We start from the raw sequence: 22,277 nt of genomic DNA, 5'->3' as shown, positions 1-22,277 counted from the left end.
AACTATATATCATTTAATTAAATAATATAATAATATAACGAAATAAAAAATTATAAATAGGAAACCGGTACACACATTTTAAAAATACAATTGTTTACATTTACACGTGTAAACTTGCACGTTTACAAACTAACGAACAAACAAACATAGATAGATGGGTGATGACGTCACCGCCGCCGGGGAAATTTGTTTTCAGGATTGTAAGAGTGAAGCGGCAGCCAATTAGGGCACGCTAGGGGGGCGGGGCTTGTCCCAAAACGGGTGGGAGAAATGACGCTGTAGCGGCGGTTTCATTGGAAAGTCCGAAACGTAACGTCGCTCGGTGTTCAGGCGCTGCGCATGCGCAGGCGCGCGGAGGCGATCGAAATATGGCGGCGAGGTCTGGCGAAAAGTCCTGAGATCCGCCTGAAATTCGACAGATTCGCGCAGGTAGGGGACGCCTTTGTGTGTGTTCCGCGGCTCGGCGGGTTGTGCGGAGGTGCGTGGTGTGTGTGTGTGAGTGATCCGCTTGTGCTCGGTGTGTTTATATGTGTGTGTATATATGTGTGTGTGTGTGTACGCGGGCAGGTTTTACAGCAGTGTAAACAGTTTGACCGCGTCGCGAGCTGTTTCTCATCCGCGACCGTTATTAACCTTCATAAAGCGGTAATAAGCGCTCTTGTTTTGAGTGTGAGTGTGTGTGTGTGTGGACGCAGTTGTACACAGTTGTGCTGCTGTGTTCTTGTTGCTGTAATAAGGCTTGCCGTGGTGACGTTTCCTCCGAGCGCGACTTGACCCGAGTCGTCACAGAGCAGGCCGGATGACGCGCGCGCTCTCCTCGGGTTCACAAAACTTTAGTGTGTTTTAGACTCAGTGGACTTCAAAGAAAAAAAGAAACTAAAAAGAATACAAGTAACCCACATTCACAGTTCTGTCTCACTACTACTACTACAGCAAGTAACTGTTAATATTTACAACAAGCAATAACAAGAAGACAAAAATAGTGTTTGGTTAATATTTTATTCTTATTCTTATCATTATTTTCTTTAAAAATTCTTCATAATAATATAATAAAATAACAATAATGATTATACCAACAGTAAATATTTAGGGCCCAATCATTATGGCATCACATGATGATGAGTGTGATGGTTTTTTTTCCAGCATCCGGGGCTTTTCGGAGGTCTTGACATAAAATTCCCCCTTAATTCTTAAAAGCATGTCATAATAGTATTAGTGTGATAACTTTTAAATGCATGCGCCCACTGTCTTTCCGGTGCGATGGCACAAGGTGATTGGGCCCGTTCATCATCGCTTGCAGCTATACAGTATTTTACATTGTGGTTTATTACTTGATACAAAATGAGATGTTAAATTAGGTTTGGTTTGTTTTATCTGGAGGCAGCACAGTGGTGTGGTAGTAGTAGGCTAGCACTGTGGTCTCGCACCTCAAGGTTCCGAGTTCGATTTCTGCCTGTGCATGGAGTTTACATGTTCTCCCCGTGTTTGGTGGGTTTCCCCCGGGTACTCCAGTTTTCTTTCCACAGTCCAAAGACATGCAGGTTAGGCTGATTGGCATTCCCAAACTGCTCGTAGTGTGTAAATGTGTGTGCGCATGTATGTGTGTCCTGTGATGGATTGGCACCCCATCTGATTGTCTACCCCGTCTCATGCCCTTGGTCTCCTAGTCTCATGCCCTTAGTCTCCCCCCCCGTGACTCTGGACACAGGATAAAGTGCTAAAGATGGTTTACTGTAGATCTTTACATTTAATACATTGGAGAACCAGAAACCAGTCTTAGAAGAAATCCTGTTCGTCTGCACTAGTGTAAGTACATGTCATTGACGGTTAAAGAGTTTGTCAAAATAGATAGATAGCGTACTTTATTAATCTCAAAGGGAAATTGTATCGTTACAGCAGCCATTTCACATATTACACAAGTAAGGAACAAGCAAGAATTGCAATGAGGGAAAGGGAAAGTTGTAAGTAAAAGTTAAAAAAAAAGATACATTTTTTACAATTTAAGGTGCATTATTGAGGTAATTGTGTCAGGTGATAGTCAAGTAATACGAATGTACTGTTTCTCTATACGCATGCATGATGATTTGTATATACAGGCAGGAACGAAACTGGACATAATGTGAAACTGGACTTAAGGGGAAACTGGAAATAAGGCTGTTGAAATATTTATATACAGAATGAACCAGTAGGTATATAACCAGCAAATATTATGAAAATCAAAAAAGGAATAAAATGAAAGAAACCTGACAACAGAATGTATATTGTATGTATACTTATTTTGTTGTCTGAGAAAGAGATCGCTCTCCAGACAGAGCAGAGGTCAAATCTAGGTTAGTGAAAGGTTAAAGGTAAAAATAATCTAATCAGCCTTAATGTAATCAGTGATATTATTATTATTTCAGCTTGAATCCCGCGTACATGTCTGCCTGCAACAAAGATAAACCCTTTAATTTTTTTAATTTCTCAGAATTTTGATTGGTGGGACAATATTATATGGTGTTGGTATTTCTAAATATTAGGAAATTTTACATTTTACAGGTAGCGCATTAGTAAATAATTTTAAAGTAGATAATTAAATCCGGCACATAACTGTTCATAACATCACTTTTACTCAACATTTTTATTTCACTTATGGTGCAGGATATAATACTGCAAAAGTCTCATTAAATTCTTTTCAACAAGTTTTGCTTGATGCTGTGACAAAATCAAGTTGGACAGGCAGAATATTTATAAAGACAATAACAAGAAGAAAAATGTGTATTTTATATTTGCTTATTATTTAAAACCAGTGTTTATAATAATATAGTGAAATAGTAATAACGATTATAGTAACAGTACATATTTTACATTGCTGTTTATTTTTTATTTATGTACAGATTTTTTTTATTTATTGTTAGGATTTTTTAAATTTTGACTTAAATTTCACATTGATCCAGGTTTATTCATCTATTTTTTTTTTTAATTTATTTGTTATTTACGTGGGCGTGTACGGCTTCCAACGCAGGCACGCAGTGTTTCTAACACACATGTTTTTCGACTAATTAGCGCTTGCGGTGTTTTGAGACTGGTGCAAGTGTGTGTAGTGAGTGGGTTTGGAAGAAATTTGCTCGCAGAGTTTAGAGAAAAAGGCAGATCGGAGGCTTTTAACGTGCACGATTTTTGGTAATGTAACGGCATAAAAATGTGTTTCTCTTGCGGCACTTGAAAGGTTCTGCACTAAGGACAGAATTGTTTATATCTGAATTATATCACCGGTCACGACCCATCACACTTATTACCGCACTTCGTCTCTATTATAAATGTAGAAATAAAAAAACAAAGAATAAAATGTATAAGTGTGGCGATACATGAGTCACTGCACAAAAGAAAACAGAATCAATTTTTCCCCTCATCTTTAACATAATAACACTATTACTATTATTATTATTATAAGTAGTAGTCGTAGTGATAGTTGTAATAATATTTATGGTAGTATTTGTAGTATTAGTATTATTATTTGATGGATACTATGGGACGGGGATCACCAGACACAAGCCGATACAATATTATCACAATACGTTGGTGCCGATTCGGATTTTACAAACATCAAAATCCGATATTACTGATTTTTGTATCAATCCTAGACAAACTTTAGAAATAATTTGCTACGACGACACAGGACGATGAGCTGCCTAGCGGCGTGTGAAGAGTTTAGAGTGCGCCACTTAAAGGATTATAGGGGGAATGGCGATGTTTTGCCGCTTCAAAAGTGCAAACATAAATAAACATAAGTAAACATAAATAAATTTTAATCTTATTTGTAAATAAACTCCACGGTCTTGCCTCCCCCATATATTTCGGATCTTATTCATACTTACTCCCCTGTTCCCACACTCCGATCTCTCATTAATCTACTGTTAATTTCTCGCCATAGATTAGCATCATTTGAAGGACGAGCATTTAGTATTTCTGCCCCTACACTCTGGAATTCTATTCCCAAACGCATCCGTGATCTTTCTTCACTACAGGATTTCAAAACCCACCTTAAAACATATCTTTTCCCGTTCTGTTTTCCCAATCTTTGAATATGTGTTTAGATAAATTCTACCGGTTTTCATGTTTATCTGTATTTTGTTCAGTTGTCGTTTAGATGTCTTTTTCTATGTGTAAACATTTTTGTTATTGTAAAGTGGCCTTGAGTCTCTTGAAAGGCGCTACATAAAATAAACTTATTATTATTAATAGTGTTTTGTGTCTAATAATAATAATATTTAATTATAACATAGTTTGTCTTAGAGCATTAAACAATGATATACCGAATGTTAGAGAGTATTTAGGTTTACTCACGCTCACATCTCTAACTTTCAATCTGGACATTTTTTAGAGTTTGTTTATTTCGTGTTGTTTGCGTCTTGCAGTCGTCACTGACTTGTGTTTCTCGTTGAGCTCGCCGGACGATCGTGATACACTCGTGATTCCCTGATAATGTTCGCAGTAATCTTTCCCACCATCCTCCCTCAGATGATTTAGAGCTCACTGTTATTATTACAAAAGACAATGTTATGAATATTTTACCACGTGCGTAATAAATGATAATGATAATGTTCCTATGAAGCCGTTTCTTATTCAGGCCTGTCTGTTTCCGAAAGTAATCGCACTCCCCGCTGCTGTATTATTTATTTCAGTCTGTCGGAGGACAATATGACCTTTTTAAATGTGAGACTGATTTATGTGAATAAACATCGTCCTGGTTTTTCACTTAGATGTTAGAAAAGGTTGTTCCTTTTTAAATTGTTTGCAAATTAAATTCTTTCAGAAAAATTTCTTTCTCAGACACGACTGGGATAACGGCTCTAAACAGACATTACAGTCGCTTTATAGAGCATCCAGAACTCAAGAGGACATTCAGGTCAGAATAAGACTAATGTAAAATAAATCTAAACACATCTAGACTTCTTTTATTGCTTTTAGACATGGGACATTTTAAAGTAGCTTCAGTGTCATTCCAAATGGACATGAGACTCTGTCAAAGTTTGAGTCCAAATGGACATGAGACACCGTCAAAGTTTGAGTCCAAATGGACTTGAGACTCTGTCAAAGTTTGAGTCCAAATGGACATGAGACTCTGTCAAAGTTTAAGTCTGAATGGATGTGAGATTGAAAAAAATATTATATTCAAATGGACATCAGAAGAAGTCAAGGATAAAGTCCAAATGGACATGAGACTGAGTTAAATTTGGAGTCCAAATGGACATGACGAGGCTCCAAAGACATAAGAAATTGAGTCAAACATCGAGTACTAATGGACATGAGTCAGAGAAAGTATGACTGACTCAAAGATGGAGTTTAACATTTAATTTCTTTAAAAAATAAAATATATTTCACATGTGGACTTGTGGTGCTGAAAATATATGTCCAGACGTCCAACATGTCCAGCGAGTTGTTCCACACACTCAGTGATGAATTTAGTTCTTGTGTTTTCGCTAAAATGTTAGCGTTTTGCTTTAATGTTCTTGTGAGAACTCGCCACTGGGAGATCTCGGGGTGAGGTTGCTCATCCTTTGACGTCACATGATTAATGAGTTATTTTCATGACTAATACTGTTCCAGCATGCGGGGTCATTTGAATGCCGTGAGTCAGCCTTTATACCCAGGGACACTCATGTAGCGTGTGTGAGCGTGATCAGGATGCTCGTTTGCATGCTGCGTATCTCAGACGCATGAACACAGCGACTAGAACAGAGCGCTTATTAGCTGTTCTCTGTAGTGCGCTTTTTCTTTCTGCTGAAATGTTCAGTGATTTATTCAGAATTATTCCATTATCGTTGCTGAGGTTTAATCAGAACCTGCAGTGCTCCATCCCTGGCACAAGCACTGTTTTTCCTTCACTCATATGTATTTGACTAAACACGTCGCTGCGCGTACGACCGTGATGTCAAGCCAGCATTTGCATACGTCGTGTCACCAGCGAAAAGCAGAGTAGTTTTGTTTGTTTCATATTGTGCAGTCATGTAGGTTTATTGTGTTTACTTGGTAATTTGTAGAAATGGGGAAAAGAATTTTGATTGAGTGATCTAATTTATTTTTTATTTGTTTGTGGTTCAAGTAATGTTTATTTTTATACGACACTGACTCCAAAATCAATGTTAAATAATTTTTGTTTGAGGTTGTAAAGCAGTGCTGTTCCTCTGTGATCCTCCAGGTGTTTAACTGTTTACACAAAGCACAGTAAATAACCTGTGAAGTTTGTTTAGAATTGTAACAAAATCTCTACAAATTTAAATATTGAATCGGATGGTGATGATGTTGTTTCGGGTGATCCCTGGAGATTCCCATCACTAGTAACTTGTGTCACGTGGTCGATATATAGACGCTAAAGGTCTGGGATCACTTTCTAACTCCATGCTCGTTCCTGATTTTTATTTCTTTCTACACTGTAAAATAATACTGAAGGCGTTACGCAATAATCTCCTCTGAACAGTTGATATTGAGATGTATATCTGCTACTTCTGCTCTGTAAAGCTTCATAACGGCTCTAATCTGAGGTGCTGGTTGTTAATTGGTGATTTCTGAGGCTGGTGACTCTAAATGAACTTCTCGTCCGTAGCAGAGGTCAGTTTTGGTCTTGCTTTCTGTGGGCAGGTCTTCATGAGAGATGATTTCATCATCATGGAGCTTGATGGGTTTTGCAAATGCACTTGACACAATACTGTTCTTGCAGGAACTGTTCCAGAACAGCTGACCTCTGTGTCTTAAAATAACAACACACTGTTGTTGTTGTTACGTAATTATATAATTCCGTATGTGTTTTTATAGTTTTGAAATCCCCAGTTTTGTTGTAGAATGTAGAAAATAAATCACTAAACAAAAACAAAAAAAGTTGCGAGTGATCTCAAACTTTTGGGCGGTAATGTAAATTACCTCTATGATCCTGTTGGTGGTGCTCTCAACTGTTTACCCGTTTACATTTATTATTTATTTATTTGTTTATTTTACAAATTTTAATATCGAATCTGTATATTTTTGAAATCATGAAACAGATCGGATCAGTACCGAGGTATCGCGATGATGTCGTATCTGGTGATCGTTGGAGATTCACACCACTATTGATTTGCTTCATATGGTTGATATGCAAGTTGAAAGAATAAAGAATATTATTAGATAAGTACTCAGATCAAGTGTCAAAACGTGTCCTTAACCTCACTGGTACTGGAGACTCCTTCCAAAACATTGTTAAACACGTACCTTGTTACTGAAAATGACAACATTATTATCAATTATGATTTGTAGATTCCGTGTGCCGTTACTATGGAAACGGAAAAATATGTTATATTTAATGCAAACCTGTAATATTGAAATGAATTAGATTAAAGAGCTTACTATAACGACTCCTAAATATAAATATATAAACAAATAAAACGATTGTAGTCCTCGATCCTCAGCACTGCAGTTCATTTTGTAGTCTCATTTTCTCTTTAACCCGCTCATCTGTTTTGTTTGTTTCTAGTACCTGTAGATATTTGTCTCAAGTGTAAAAAAAAAAAAAAACATATCAGGATTTGAAAGTTATCTGAGCTGCCGCGGGAGACATCGCTCTGGTTGGAGACAGAGAGCGAGACGATCAAACCGCTCGCCTGCTGCTGCTGCTGCTTTCAGTGAGCTCTTCTCATTAAGTGCTCACTTTCACGCCCCCCCATCGAGTCACACCTTCTTCTACGCTTGCCATTCATACATAAACGAAGGGATTGAAATGCAGAAACGTACATCACTTTTACGCGCTGGGGTACGAAGAGATGTGTGTGTGTGTGTGTGTGTAAGAGTGAGAGAAAGGTATGTTGCCCAGCAAGTCAGAAAAGAGGGGATGATTGTGTGAGAGACTCAGGAATGCGTCCCCCCCGGCTACGTCCTGCATCCAGTAACACACACACATACACTTCTCAGCCAGAGAGGCACGCACATGGCCCTCGGCGCCATCTGAAGCACACTGCTCTGGGGAAAGCCTCCCTCCCAATTCCAGGTATTATTTTCTCATCCGCTTGCAGAGCTGATGCTCAGAGAGAGCCTGGTCTTTACCTCTGAGAACGTATACACTGTTACACTGTGTTATCTAAAGTATATAATACATATATTACTTATGATCAAGTATACGGTCGAACCCTGAAATTTTTTTTCTGTGAAAAACAACAAATTTTGGATGCGTTTTTATAGTTTAAACCCTGAATCTCTTCCCAAAACACTTTCATTTCATTTCAAACTCAGCTCAAAAACAAAAAGATGTATATGTACTACTGTTCTGTACTGCTTTGTCTCTCGCAGCGCTAGAATGTAAAATACAGATCCCACCCCCACTCCCAATATATACTGTAATTTATTGCGAGCGTTATTTCTTTGGTATCAGTACTGTAGGGTAAATACGTAAGAATTTAGCACCCCGAGTCGCGTTGTTTGCCTCTACGGTTGCATCGTGTTTTCTCTACACTGTTATATTTTATATGGAAATTTAGCTGAATTTCCGTTATTATTTATGTTACAAAATAAGTCAGTTATTGTTATTAATAGTTTAGCTAAAACAACAAAAAAAATGCATGGAAAAATTATATACTGCCACGAAAGAAAGACACTGCGAAGGATATTTTACGGCAGTTTCCACGTGCAATTTTCCGTGAACGACCGAAGCCGCGAAGTCTGAAACGTCAGTATGTATAACATTATTAAGTATATAGTTAATTATAAAGTATAACTATGCTACACTTGATTATACCCTGTGATGTCGTTACAGCAGTAACTTTAACACCAGGTGTGTCAGCAATATGTAACAGGTTTTCCTCCACATGTGAAAGACCTCCAGCTAGAGAGGAGTCCTCACTTTCCGGTTCCTTGTTTACATAAAAACAGAATAAGTACAGTTTATCCTGCTGTTGTTCCTGTTGTTTAACATGGTGTAAGCTAAATCTCTGTCTTCCTTTCTCTTTCTTTTGCTCTTCTCTCCGTCCCTCCCCTCGCTCCTCGGCTCATTACAGAGAGCCGATCTTCTCCCCCGTCTTCTCCCTGGCTTTATATCCTGAGGGTAATTCTCTCTGGATTTCGCTGCTGTCTGTGCTTTCTGCCACGTGCTCAGGTGAGGGGGGGAGCGAAGCGCTGCTTCATCCGGATCTTTCAGTCACGGCCTTGAAAGTAACATTCGGATATCTATATCTATACAGCGTGCTCACCGGTTTAATCCCAACGTTACTTTCAAGGCCGTGATTGAAAGATCCGCTCCATTAGATAGTTGATTTCCCAAATGATCTGCCAGAATTAAACCCATTGCCCGAATTTGTGTCAAGCAATTACAACTTTAATGAGCGTGTGACATTAGTGGGGGGAAAAATCTTGTTTTTCGGCTAAAACGTCTCCCCGTATTTCAGCACCGGTGGAGATTTCAAACCTCTGCAGATTTCCTCCAGATGTTTGTCGAATCATTTTAATTTTCATAGTAATTATTAAACTCTCTAAAGGGACATGAAGAAAAGAGTGTCTTTGGTGTAAAGATTCCCAGATTGTTTATGTTTAAGGTGTTTGAGCAAAACCTTTAATTGTAAAAAAAATTTTTTAATGTATGTATTCAGCCAAAACATGGTATCCGTGCTAAAAGGACAGATGTGCTCACCTACATGGGTAAAAAAGTGAATTTTCAGAAAGGATCATAAAACTTTTTTTTTTTTTTTAATACTTAATGCTTTTTATTTCCTGATCCATGCTTAGTTTTTGTAAATAAATACACGTTAATATTTTTATCAGATAAAAAGAAACACATTTGCCAAATATAGTTTCATGCTTTTTATGTCCGTAGTGTCCATTACTTTTTTTTTTGTTTGTTTAAATGTCCAACGGTCTTAACTGTCATTCAGATGAAATTTTGCCAGTTTAAATTTCACATAAAAAGACATAAACCTGAAAAAAGTGTCTTATTCTAAAATGCTAAATTGTTAACATGTTGCAACGTGGATTTGACATGGTTACGGACACTACAGATATTTTTGGGGGAAAAAGTTCTTAATTTTTGTGAAATAGTTAAATGTAAGCAAAGATCCTTACAGGTCATGTCCTTCTGATTTTAGTATCAGTACTCATGAAGAAATATGAATAATTTCCATTTTAAATGATTATTGTTTGAAGTGAGACAGTATAACACAGAAAAATGGCCATTTTTGGGGCTCATATAATATCATCAGTCTCCAAAACAGCTGAAGTTAACAACTTGAATATTTTTAGAGAAGCAATAATCTTCCATGTTGCATAATTATGTTTTTTCTTTCATACATATGTTATAGCATATGTTGCTATATTATATGTATGAAAGAAAAAAAAAGAGCACCAATACCGTTTTTTACATTTTTTTATTTACCAATTGTTATGTATTGGTTTGTTGCTCGTGCTCCACTACCAGGTGTGCTTTTTACGAAGTGATTACGCAAATTATTAGAATTAGAGAATTAGATTATTTTCTTAGCTTCTGCTGTCTCTGATGTTATAATGCATTCATCAGCGCATTAGTTCAGAACAAGCACAAGGTCGAAAATGTATAAGTTGTAGAAAATGGCAGAATCGTTCCCCAGTTATTGTCATTCTGGAAGCTTCCGATCGCAGACGGTCCATTTGGCCAGCGTCTCGTTTCGGCATTTGGACCACCCGGATAACGTCTGTCCCATTTGGACGGCAGAATAAGGACATCTGTCCTCTTCTAAAAATGGGACAAACTTAAAGGTTGTCTCTCATTTGACCTTTTTCCTGAAGGCGTCTGTTCACCAGACAGGAAAACATGGCACTTCTTCAAATCCATCTATATTACAGAAAAACAGCGCAGTGCAAGATCAGGACGTTTTGAGGATCTAAAAATGCTTGCTTAAAATATATTTTTTAAATAAGCGTATTTCCGTACTACAGGTCATTTTGGGTGTCGGTGCAGGATTTCCTACAGGATGGACACCCCAAACTGAGATCACATTCGTCCACATTGCAGACAAATATTAGCTCGTGAATTTCCTAAGTGACATCACATGAACATTCTGGTGCAGTCATGTGGCGGTCCGTGAATCTGTGTACCCGTGACATCATTTCCAAAACGGTGGACAAAACCAACTTGTTTTAAAAAGCTCAACGAAAGTACATTTTATTCTATTAAACAATTCTAATGATTTATTGGCATTCAGTATTTTAATATGTAACCTTTTCTAAGTGCATTTCTTGAACAAATTGATACAAAACTAAATTCAGAAACTATCACTATGACATCGAACAAATAGTCCCCGACTTACAAACAAGTTCCGTCCCAGGAGCACATTCATAAGTCTGATTTGTTCTTAAGTTCGACAAAGTAAATCTTATACACCTTTGGCACAAATATACAACGTAAAAGTATATAAATCCACTCGACTAAATCTTTGTCCACTAGGAGTGTGACGAGATCTCGTGAGATCAGATTTGTCTCTGGTCTTACGGGAACATGACAATAACCTTGCGTTGTTGGCATGATGGAGTGTGAGGGAGAAGTAAGGAGAGAAGATGCGCCCGCGACATTTAAATCGTTGGTGTCACAACATCTTGGATTCCTTGTGGAAATAAGAAACGGCAAAAAAATGACAGACGAGACAAAGACAATTTGCAAACACTGTAAGAAATTAATACTGTACATCTCTGCTTACAAAAGCACTATGCAAAAGCATTTAAAAAACAACCAGAGCTGCCCCTGTAAAGGAAACGGGAAAGCAATTCAGTTCGCATGAAAGGGCAAACAACCATAACAAATGCCTTTGCAGCCAAACTTCCACCATCCAATGCAAGAGCCACGGCAATAACGAGAGACATCAGCGTTTTCATTGCAGCCGATATGAGACCATTTTCTGTGGTGAAAAAATCGGGGATTTCGGCGACTCATCCACACACTGGAACCAAAGTAGGCCATCCCTTATTCTTAAAAAAGAACATGACCATATCTTAGGCTGTTCTGTTTAGGTCATTACCTCATTACCTAGGTCTTAGCTCTTTTTTCCATGCTTAAGAAAATTTTGTTCATTGTTTTGCACTCTTGAGTTTTAAGACAGCACTACTTTAATAGTTACACTAATTATGGTTAATTGCACGTAAAGGGATATTTGTGTTGTTTATTATTTATTTTTATTTATACTATTGATTTTTTTTTTGTGCAATTAATTGCCTGTCAGTTTGTGGCAAAATATTTTGCAGTGTTTACATGTTATTACTGTATATCATTCATCAAAATAGAAGTTTTATTTCATAAAGTTAAATTTCAAAATGGACATGCATTTTTTGCATTTTGTGTTTTTCAGTTAAATAAAATGCTACTTTTGCTATATATTTAAACATTGAGGATTTCTTTAAAAAAAAAAAAGGTTTAAAAGTCTCGTCTCGTTCTCGTGAACCCAGTCTCGTGTCTCGTCTCGTCTCGTGGGAAAAGCGTCTCGTCACACCCCTACTGTCCACACTGCCCTTGTGTGACTAAAACCCGTAACCGTAACCTCACACACGTCAAATGTAACAGTGTTGTATGCAGGATGCCATTTTCTCAGCTGTTTTCCACTGTACTGGGAACTCAGTCTCGTTTTTTTCTGAAATTAGGATTATTCTCCATCATGACAGTTTTACAGGACAGACATGTTCTATCATTATGCTCTAGGACTGATTTGTTTAAACCGGTGAGGCCGACTCGTTTTTCCCGCATCCACCCACATTTTATACATTCACACTGAGGATACTGTATATAATTGTAAATATTGGTATCTGGGGCACTGCAGTGTCTATTTTTGTGTACAATAGACGTAAGCGTCTTCCGCGATTGAACCAGAAGTAGAACCGCGGTCCGTTTGTATCTGTGAAAATCCGTAACTCGAATGTTTGCAAGTCGGGGACTACCTGTAAACCACATACTGCCTTTAATCATAAAATGAGTCCCGGCTATTAATGGTTAAATAGATTTTTGTTTTTCTATGACACCGATTTATACACCAGTTTATTCGACAAAATGAAATGTATGACCTGTGTGTGGTGATTATTTACAGTTAGGTTTGACATGTCCAGCGATTTAAAAAAAAGAAAAGAATCAACAGAGAGGCAGGTGTTCGGTGAGGTGTTGGAGGTGTTGGACGTCCCGTGGTTTTGTTCTTGCTCCGATGTGATGTGATAAAAAAAAGTGTGTTTGCGAAACCCGTCGACCATCAAACAGCCAGAGCAGAAACCAGCGTTACCGCAGAGCAGATGATGGCGACGGGGAACCGCAAGAGCAAACACTCTAAACAGGAAGAGAGAGAGAGAGAGAGAGAGGGTGGGAACAGATGTGTCATTTTTTTTTTTCTCAGTTTGACTTGTGTTAGTAGCAATGGGCAACCCAGGAGGGGAGAAGTGACAGTGCTAACCACTTAGCCGTGGGGCTATGTGTGTCACCTCGCACCTCCTGGTTCGGGGTTTAAAGGTTCACACCTCCGGACTGCGTGCATGTTCTCCCCACATGTGTTTCCTCTTAGGAGTTTCCAAACTGCCCATAGTGTTAGTGTGTGTGTGTGGATGTGAGTGTGTTCTGCTCTTACTTACGCGTAAAAAAATATATATATATATATATATACATGCACAACAGAAAAGCATTCTAGTTTAAGAGATGGAGAACAAGTTTGAGTTCAAATCCCACCAACGAACCCACAACCATCTGTGTGCCACTCACAAGAGTAAAATAAAATAAAAATTCACTTATACCACATCAGTACTGTTATTTCAGCCAAAGTGAAAATATGAACTAATACCAGTAAACATATTCAATTTAGTTTTTCTAATTAATATCTATTATTGGTGCTGGTGTTTGTTTACGTTAAGCAAGTAGCGCATTAGTAGCTTATTTTAAAGTAGATTATTACTGTGACAAAATCAGGTTGGACAGACACACAGAGAGACATATGTACAGAACACTTTCTGAGACTGGTTTCAGGTCCTCTGATATCTGAAACGTAAAGAGATCATCGAAAGAGCGAGTTCTGACCAACGTACAGAGACAAAACCTTTCTGTTATACAGTATATACGTACAGTCGTGGCCAAAAGTTTTGAGAATAACATAAGTATTGAAATTGGAAAAGTTGCTGCTTAAGTTTATATAATAGCAATGTGTATATACTCCAGAATGTTATGAAGAGTGATCAGATGAATTGCATAGTCCTTCTTTGCCATGAAAATTAACTTAATCCCAAAAAAACCTTTCCACTGCATTTCATTGCTGTCATTAAAGGACCTGCTGAGATCATTTCAGTAATCGTCTTGTTAACTCGGGTGAGAATGTTGATGAGCACAAGGCTGGAGATCATTATGTCAGGCTGATTGGGTTAGAACTGGCAGACTTGACATGTTAAAAGGAGGGTGATGCTTGAAATCAATGCATAAAAATGCACAGGCAAGGATATTGTGGCTACTAAGATTGCACCTAAATCAACTATTTATAGGATCATCAAAAACTTCAAGGAAAGAGGTTCAATTCTTGTTAAGAAGGCTTTAGTGTGTCCAAGGAAGTCCAGCAAGCGCCAGGATCGTCTCCTAAAGAGGATCGGAGTCCCACCAGTGCAGAGCTTGCTCAGGAATGGCAGCAGGCAGGTGTGAGGCGAAGACTTTTGGAAGATGGCCTGGTGTCAAGAAGAGCAGAAAAGAAGCCACTTCTCTCCAAAAAAACATCAGGGACAGATTGATCTTCTGCAGATAGTATGGTGAATGGACTGCTGAGGACTGGGGCGAAGTCATATTCTCTGATGAAGCCTCTTTCCGATCGTTTGGGGCATCTGGAAAAAGGCTTGTCCGGAGAAGAAAAGGTGAGCGCTACCATCAGTCCTGTGTCATGCCAACAGTAAAGCATCCTGAGACCATTTATGTGTGGGGTTGCTTCTTATCCAAGAGAGTGGGCTCACTCACAATTTTGCCCAAAAACACGAATTGCCATGAATAAGGAATGTTACCAAAACACCCTTCAACAGCAACTTCTTCCACCAATCCAATAACAGTTTGGTAAAGAACAATGCATTTAGCACGATGGAGCACCGTGCCATAAGGCAAAAGTGATAACTAAGTGGCTCGGGCACCAAAACGTTGAAATTTTGGGTCCATGGCCTGGAAACTCCCCAGATCTTAATCTCATTGAGAACTTGTGGTCAATCCTCAAGAGGCGTGTGGACAAACAAAAACCCACTAATTCTGACAAACTCCAAGAAGTGATTATGAAAGAATGGGTTTCTATCAGTCAGGATTTTGGCCCAGAAATTGATTGAGAGCCCAGTCGAATTGCAGAGGTCCTGAAAAAGAAGGGCCAACACGGCAAATACTGACTCTTTGCATAAATGTCATGTAATGCTCGATAAAAGCCTTTGAAACGTATAAAGTGCTTGCAATTATATTTCAGTACATCACAGAAACAACTGAAACAAAGATCTAAAAGCAGTTTAGCAGCAAACTTTGTGAAAACTAATATTTGTGTCATTCTCAAAACTTTTTTATACAGATAATCAATGTGTATATCAATCAATAATGAATGTTACTACACTGTTTCTCGTCTAACCGCGCGTTTCTTGCGTCTCCTCGTAACGGATCCAAAACACGATTTCGGAACAGTCTGGAAGTTTTTTAGCTGAAGCGTTTGGAGACGCGTGTTGAGGGCGTGGAGTGTAGCTGATGTAGCCTAGAGGGGTGTGTGTGTGTGTGTGTGTGAGGGGGACGTGAGTGTGTGAATCTGTGGGAGGAAATGTAGCTGGAATGCTTTTAAAGTTTTTTTTTTTTTTTTCTTTTTTCTCAGCTCTGACACACACACACACACACACACACACATTTACACAAGCCCTCACCCAAACACTCGCATGCACACATTTAGCTCGGAGGAATCTTTAACGCCCGTGGCAACAAGGAGATTGATGGAGGTGACAGTGGAGCGGGATGCTTCAGTAGTGAGTACGGGGGTTTCACTGGACACACGGAGCAAGAAAGTCGCTTTTATATTTAAATTTTTTTTATGTTAGCCATATTTTGCTCAGAAGGTGTTGATGAACTTTCTGTAACAGCGGATTGGCGGGAGTTCTGGCCAATCAAAGGATTATATTAACGGTTTTCTTTGGATCCGTCATCGTTTCTTTAGTAATTTATTATTGACAGATTATAAAGACAGCGATGACAGAAATTATTATTATTTATTTTATTTACGCAACATTAAACGTAACGAGATTTTTTTATCCAGATGCTTTGATCCCACGCTCTTGCTCGTCCACTTCAGCTCAAATCCCTCTTTATTATCGAAACGTCACGGCGCAATAACTTTTATTTCCCTATCAGACTCCATCATCACACCGCCGAGCCGACCTGAACGTTTACCATCGACGTTTCTGTGCGCGTGTAAAGTTGTGAAAGTAGCCCACCAAGGGGAAAAAAAGCGACGAATTTGTAGAAGCTGAACGCATGAAACGGTTGGCGTTAACGTATGAAGGACGCTCCCATGAGGATTTTTGTGGTCTATTCGTGTGTGTGTGTGTGTGTACAGTAGGATATATAAAGTCTACAGCTGACTATAATAAAGTCAAGCTGTCCTTCGTTCCCGTATGGTGAGCAGAAAGACATCTGTGAGACAGACACTAACCAGACATTTCTGCTTCCTCAGAAACGAAAGGCTTTAAAAAAAAATCTGTTTTTTTTTTTATTTTTTGCACCAAACGTTTATGGAGCAACTAAATAATATTATGGGATTAATGGTGTAAGGATTTAATGATTTCCACACTTTACTGCCTCCTTAATATCGAGATTTTCTCGTTTGCGTAGTAATTGCCATGTCGATGAGATTTCTACGTCCAGCGCTCTGAGTGAAATTCTACATGATCTCGGTTTGTTTAGGGGTTTTGTGAAGGAGTCTCCAGTGTCAGCGCATTAGAGCTGCAAGTCGAAGGCAGACTGACGTCTATCTAATGTTGTTTAATCAGTAGCGCATGTTTCTTACAGTCTTCTGAGTACAGTGGTGAGATTTAGTGAAGCACCATGGGAGCTGAGAATGTGAGCAAGGACGGTAGCAAGAAGAAAAGGTTTTTAGAGCAGTTTGTTTTTAAAGCAGCTGGTGCCAAGTAGAATCATAATTTAAGGTTAAGTGATGTTTAATCTCTATTTATTTCATATTTTACTACATTTACATGCATCTTCTTAATGTTTTGATTGTTTTTATATGCAACAAATATGATTATTGTGTTGGAAATTGGTATTATTGGAAATATTTTTGGGTGGCTGTAACAGATAATTTGCATTTACATTATTTCCTATGAGAAAATGTGTTTCACAGTACAAAATTTCCGCCTTAAGAACTATTAAGAACAATTTGTATGCTGAGATACCGATGTATATTAAAAACTACTATAATATTTTTTAAAAGTTGAAATGCTGTGTAACATTAATTTGTCATCAATCGTTTAAATGTCACCTCTCGTACTACCATGTATTTTTATCTTCTGCACCACACTCCAGTCCAGCAGGTGGCAGTAATGCACGGACCACTCATAAACTCCAAAAGAAAAATGAGAAGGGATAATTCTGGAACAAAAAAAGAGAAGTGTTTTGCTTGTACTTTGTAAAAGATGCATTTAACATTTGCAACAATACCGTTAATAAATACAAGTTGAAGTGTGAATCAATTCTGAATCAAAAACTGATTCATCGACTCATGAATCAGGTCGAATAATCAAAATTAACGATTAAATTGCAAAATCGGTGTCATCACACAACTCATTAAAGCTACAAGTTTAATTTTCCATCATGGCACATGTTATAGTTTACGACTTCTCGAGAAGAGTGAGGTCACGACTGTTTACAGATGCTAACTGGATCCTCTTTTTGGACGTTCCATGACAGTAGTTGTAACTATAAACAGATAACTAAAAATTATGACGCATCCATGTGTATTTGCATATTTATAAGTCATGCACAAAATTATGTAGAAATTATAATAAATAACAGTTTGAGCTATTTTTCTTAGAAAAAAACTATATATTACACGGGCGAAAATCAAGCTTCGGAAGGTTTTGACTGTGATTGCATCGGCCCCCTGTCCGTCACGTTATAGACACGCCCCTAACATTTCTCCAGATTTTCTTAAATTCTCAAGAGGACGCGTTGCTGATGCTGACTGTTGTTGAACCACCACGCCTTTTGAGGGCGGAGCTTTGTGTCCGTGTGTTAAAATATGGGTAGGCTTACTTTTTTTGTGTTTGCATTTGATGTTATAAAAATGTTGCAGTTCCTCTAATATATGTGATAGAACAAAAAAAAGGATAATTTTGAATTGGTGTATTTCTAAAATCTTGATCACAACACAAATCAAATCAGCACCTGAGTATTGTGAGGAATTCTTTTTTTTTTTTTTTCGTTTTCATTCGCGGTGGTAAAATGTTGTAATTCTATAAATAATCTATAAACCTACAGGTGGTTCACTTTACACTATTCACATATCATCCTGTATGGTAGGAACGAATGATTTGCCGATTTAGTTTCGAATTTTAATAAATTTGTGAATTTTGATTACAATACAAATAAAATCGGCACCTGAATATTGTGATAATATCGTATCTGGCGATCCCTGGTAGCATCAGTCAAATATTATTTAATGTCACGTGTTTAGTATTTTTAAGAGCAAATCTTACCCAATAAACCATTAATGAAAAAAAATATTTTTGGCAAATGGTATAATAGGAATAAAAGACTATTGGTTATTCGGAAATCTAGCTATACTCTTCAGGTACTTGGTACATTATTGAATACGTTTATTTGTCTATTAAATTGCCTCTGCTTGGATGGCGTTCTGATAGAATAGAATCTTATTTATAAAGAAACACCTATGGGTTGTAAATTTGCCTAGTGTTCACTGTATAGTATAGTTGTGTAGTACAGTTGACCGTATAGTCAAATAAATCAGATTGAAGCTTTCTAACCTACCTTTTAAATATGGCGTCATGGTTGTCAGTGAGGGGTAAAACCACACATACACACACACACACACACATTATGAACAGCAAGCAGACCTCCTGTTTCCTCATTTCCTCTGGCATTATGCTGACATAATGTATATTTAACAGCACAATATCATCAGTCATCAGCGTAAAGGAAAACGTCAGCGTCAACGCCGACCCCGCGGGTATCTCTGTGTTATTTTAACCCCCGGTGTGGCCGTGGCCTGAACCAGAACTCCACCGCTACGTCACTGGAAAAAAAAATTTTTTTAAAATACACAGACAGAAGTGAAAATGTCAGAGTGGTGTGTGTGAACTCAGTCACAATTATAAATTTATAAATCAATAGAGTTGTCTAATAAAACTGTGAAGTTGCCGTTTAAGATATTTGCAAAAAAATAAAATAATAATTTGTCGGGGACGTAAGATGAGTAATAGAACACGTCGTGGAATGTGGAATTTATGTCTGTCTGTTTGTCTGAACGAGTTTTCAGAGGTGTATTTGGCCGAGCTTGAGGTAACATAAGCTTTGTGTCATCGCAGTCGGCCCACGGGAAGAGAAGATAAGCTACTTTAAAATTTAAATCATTAGTTACACCTCAAAATTCAACAGATGGGGCTGAACATTTTTACTACACGCTTATACGTGTGACTTTTTGCAGCTATAACAGCTTCCACTCTTCTGGGAAGGCCATCTACAAGATTTTTTGTGGGAATTCGTGTCGCGTTCATTCTGTAGAGCGTTTATGAGGTCAGGTACTGATGTTGGACGAGAAGGCCTGGCTCGCAATCTCTGTTCCAGTTTATCCCAAAGACGCCCGATGGGGTTGAGATCAGGGTTCTGTGTTAGGGCCGGTCAAGTTCGTCCACACTGAAACCATGTCTGTATAGTTCTTGCTTTGTGTACTGCGGTCTTAAACATTTAAGTTGATAAAAGCATAGCATTGTCCAAGACGTCTTGGTACAGTATGCTGAAGCGTTAAGATCACCCTTTACTAGGGATAAGGGGCCTGTTTGAATTGAAACACCTGAATTCAATAATTAACTGCTGTGGATCAAATACTTTTGTTTATAAAGTGTATCCGGATGTTTTATTTAAAGAAGCTTTGTGACGATGTTCGTTGTTAAAATTGATGAATATATACAAAAAATAAAACTAAATTTAAACTAATTTCCTCATTAGAGCGTTCATGAGAACTCGTTTGGACGCTTACTGTAAGCTGGTAAAGTGTAAGAAGTAATTATTCCCTGCCAATGAAGTGAGAGATCGGTTAATGCATCAGTTTCGCTTTTTGCTTTGTTTTTTTTGTTTTTTTATTAGCGTAGCGTCGCATGGTGTGTCCGTGAGATGAACTCTCTGATAATTGCTTTCAGGTCCCTCTCGATCCGTTCCTGTTTTTTATTATTTTTTATCCCCTTTATACTCTCTGTCCTGTTTTACATCCTCCTTTCCTTATACGGTCAGTACTTCCTGTCTCGGTCTCACCTGCTGCTTGTTAGCCCTCATTAGCCACATGAGCCACATTACACCCTTTGGGTATTTTATCCCGGTCCTTGTCTCTATTCCTAGTTTATATATTTTAACCCTGTAATTGGGGTTTATGTGTGTTACCGTGCCCTGTTGTTTTGCCGCACCATGCTGTGCTCGACTGTGCCGTGCTCTCACATTACCGTGAGTATGGACCACCGCAGACTGGGTAAATCGGTGGTTCAAACGTAGTGGTGGTTCAAACGTAAGATCACTCCAGAGATTAAAGAGATTCATGAGGAGTTTGTTTAAACACCCAGAGACGCCTACGTGAATGATTTCCCTGAAACCTTTTACCTAATTTTAGTTTTTTTCCCCCATGTAAAGCAGAAATCTTGAAAATCTAGAAAAAAAAGCTTTTAAAACGTTATAAATCCGAGGCAAACAGGCACCGAGGTGTCTCGTCCACCAATTTATGCTCAAATTTTTGTGGCTAAAGTTGTACATTTTTCCTGCGAAAAGTGTCGAGTGGCCTCAGTGCAATGCTTTCCATTTAAAATAATGGAAATGAGCACTGTAACAGACCACAGATTTAGTCGAGTGTCTCGGATTTTCGCAGCGACGAAACCGCAGGAGCTCACGTGGCTCGCAGGCAAATTCTCCTTCCCGTGCCTCGCCCGCTCACGCGGAAGCAAACCAATCGCACACGCATGTGTTTTGCATTAGCGTGTTCAGGGGCTTGATGCTGGAACCAGCCTCGGTGTGCGCGGTTGCGTTCCTGTACTGGCTTGGAAAAAAAAAAGAGGAAGTTTACTGCGGTCCATGTGCAACTGACAGGAACTCTGGCTTACTGCTCTGTCACCTGATTGTGTGTCTCTCTTTCTCTATCTTTCTGCCTTTCAGGTCCGGAGCCACAGTGTGAGTGTGTTCTGTAGCTGTGTAGCAGTGTTGCGGAGCTGCGGTCGCCAATGAGCAGCATGGGCAGGACAGCACTGAAAGGTGAAACCACAAGCCTGTAACACACTGACATTTAAACACACCAGAAAGTGTCAGATCTCTCACATTAGCTCTTTAGATCTGGACTCGTAACTATTATATAACCGCAATATGGACGCGAGTACACATTCATGTGTTTAGATTTTGTTTTTGTATATTGTTGTGTTTTAAAACTTAACCACATTGTTGTAGCTAGGCTTGAGATGATGTACTTATGCCACGATGCAAAACATTATCCTGGTACATGCTGCATAAGGCTTTTTAACGCGGATACAGAAAGTCCCCTACATGCAAACATTCGAGTTACAAACTCTCCCCTCAAGTGTGCACATGTTCAATCGCGGAACTTAGATCACATCGTCAGGTGCATGCGACATACATCACAGGATGTCTGGAAGCAAGCGGAAAAGCAACTGCGATTAAGCTAGGTACCACTAAAAAGCGCCAAGCAATAACAATGCAGACAAAAGTGAAAATAATTGAAAAGACGGCAGACATTCTTTTAAAATTTGACACAGTTCTAAAGAATAAGGATGTATAGACAAGTGTGTTAGTTTTCGAGCACTTAGACAATGTTTGTTGAACTTATGAACAATTTTGACTTACGAACGAGCTACCTGGACAGAATTGGTCGTATGAAGAGGACTAACTGTAGGTATATTCATTCTTTAAAATACCTTTTTAATATTTTGTAATAATTACATCTAATCAGTGCAACATCAATACAATGTATTTTAAATGAAGTAGATGTCGATTTATAATGTAAGTTGTATGTTTTCATTTTATTTAATCCCTGTTATTAGCAAGACATATTTTTTTATTTGATTCAGTAGCACTAAAG

At 38.4% G+C, this 22,277-nt stretch overlaps 1 protein-coding gene across 1 annotated transcript in view; it reads left to right on the top strand.

Moving 5' to 3' along the window:
• The first annotated feature begins 236 nt into the window (after positions 1-236).
• The window catches only part of LOC128510841 (sex comb on midleg-like protein 2), a 42,985-nt gene continuing 20,944 nt past the window's right edge, over positions 237-22,277 (top strand). The window contains exons 1-2 of the mRNA XM_053483374.1: positions 237-429; positions 21,344-21,439. Coding sequence (XP_053339349.1) covers positions 21,409-21,439 — 31 coding nt within the window. The 5' untranslated portion in view covers positions 237-429; positions 21,344-21,408. The remainder of the gene's footprint in view (positions 430-21,343; positions 21,440-22,277) is intronic.

The sequence above is a fragment of the Clarias gariepinus genome, chromosome 22 (assembly GCF_024256425.1).
Source record: "Clarias gariepinus isolate MV-2021 ecotype Netherlands chromosome 22, CGAR_prim_01v2, whole genome shotgun sequence".
Taxonomy (NCBI): Eukaryota; Metazoa; Chordata; class Actinopteri; order Siluriformes; family Clariidae; genus Clarias; species Clarias gariepinus.
The sequence above is the reverse complement of the archived record's forward strand: the minus strand, read 5'-3'. Positions and strand labels throughout refer to the sequence as shown.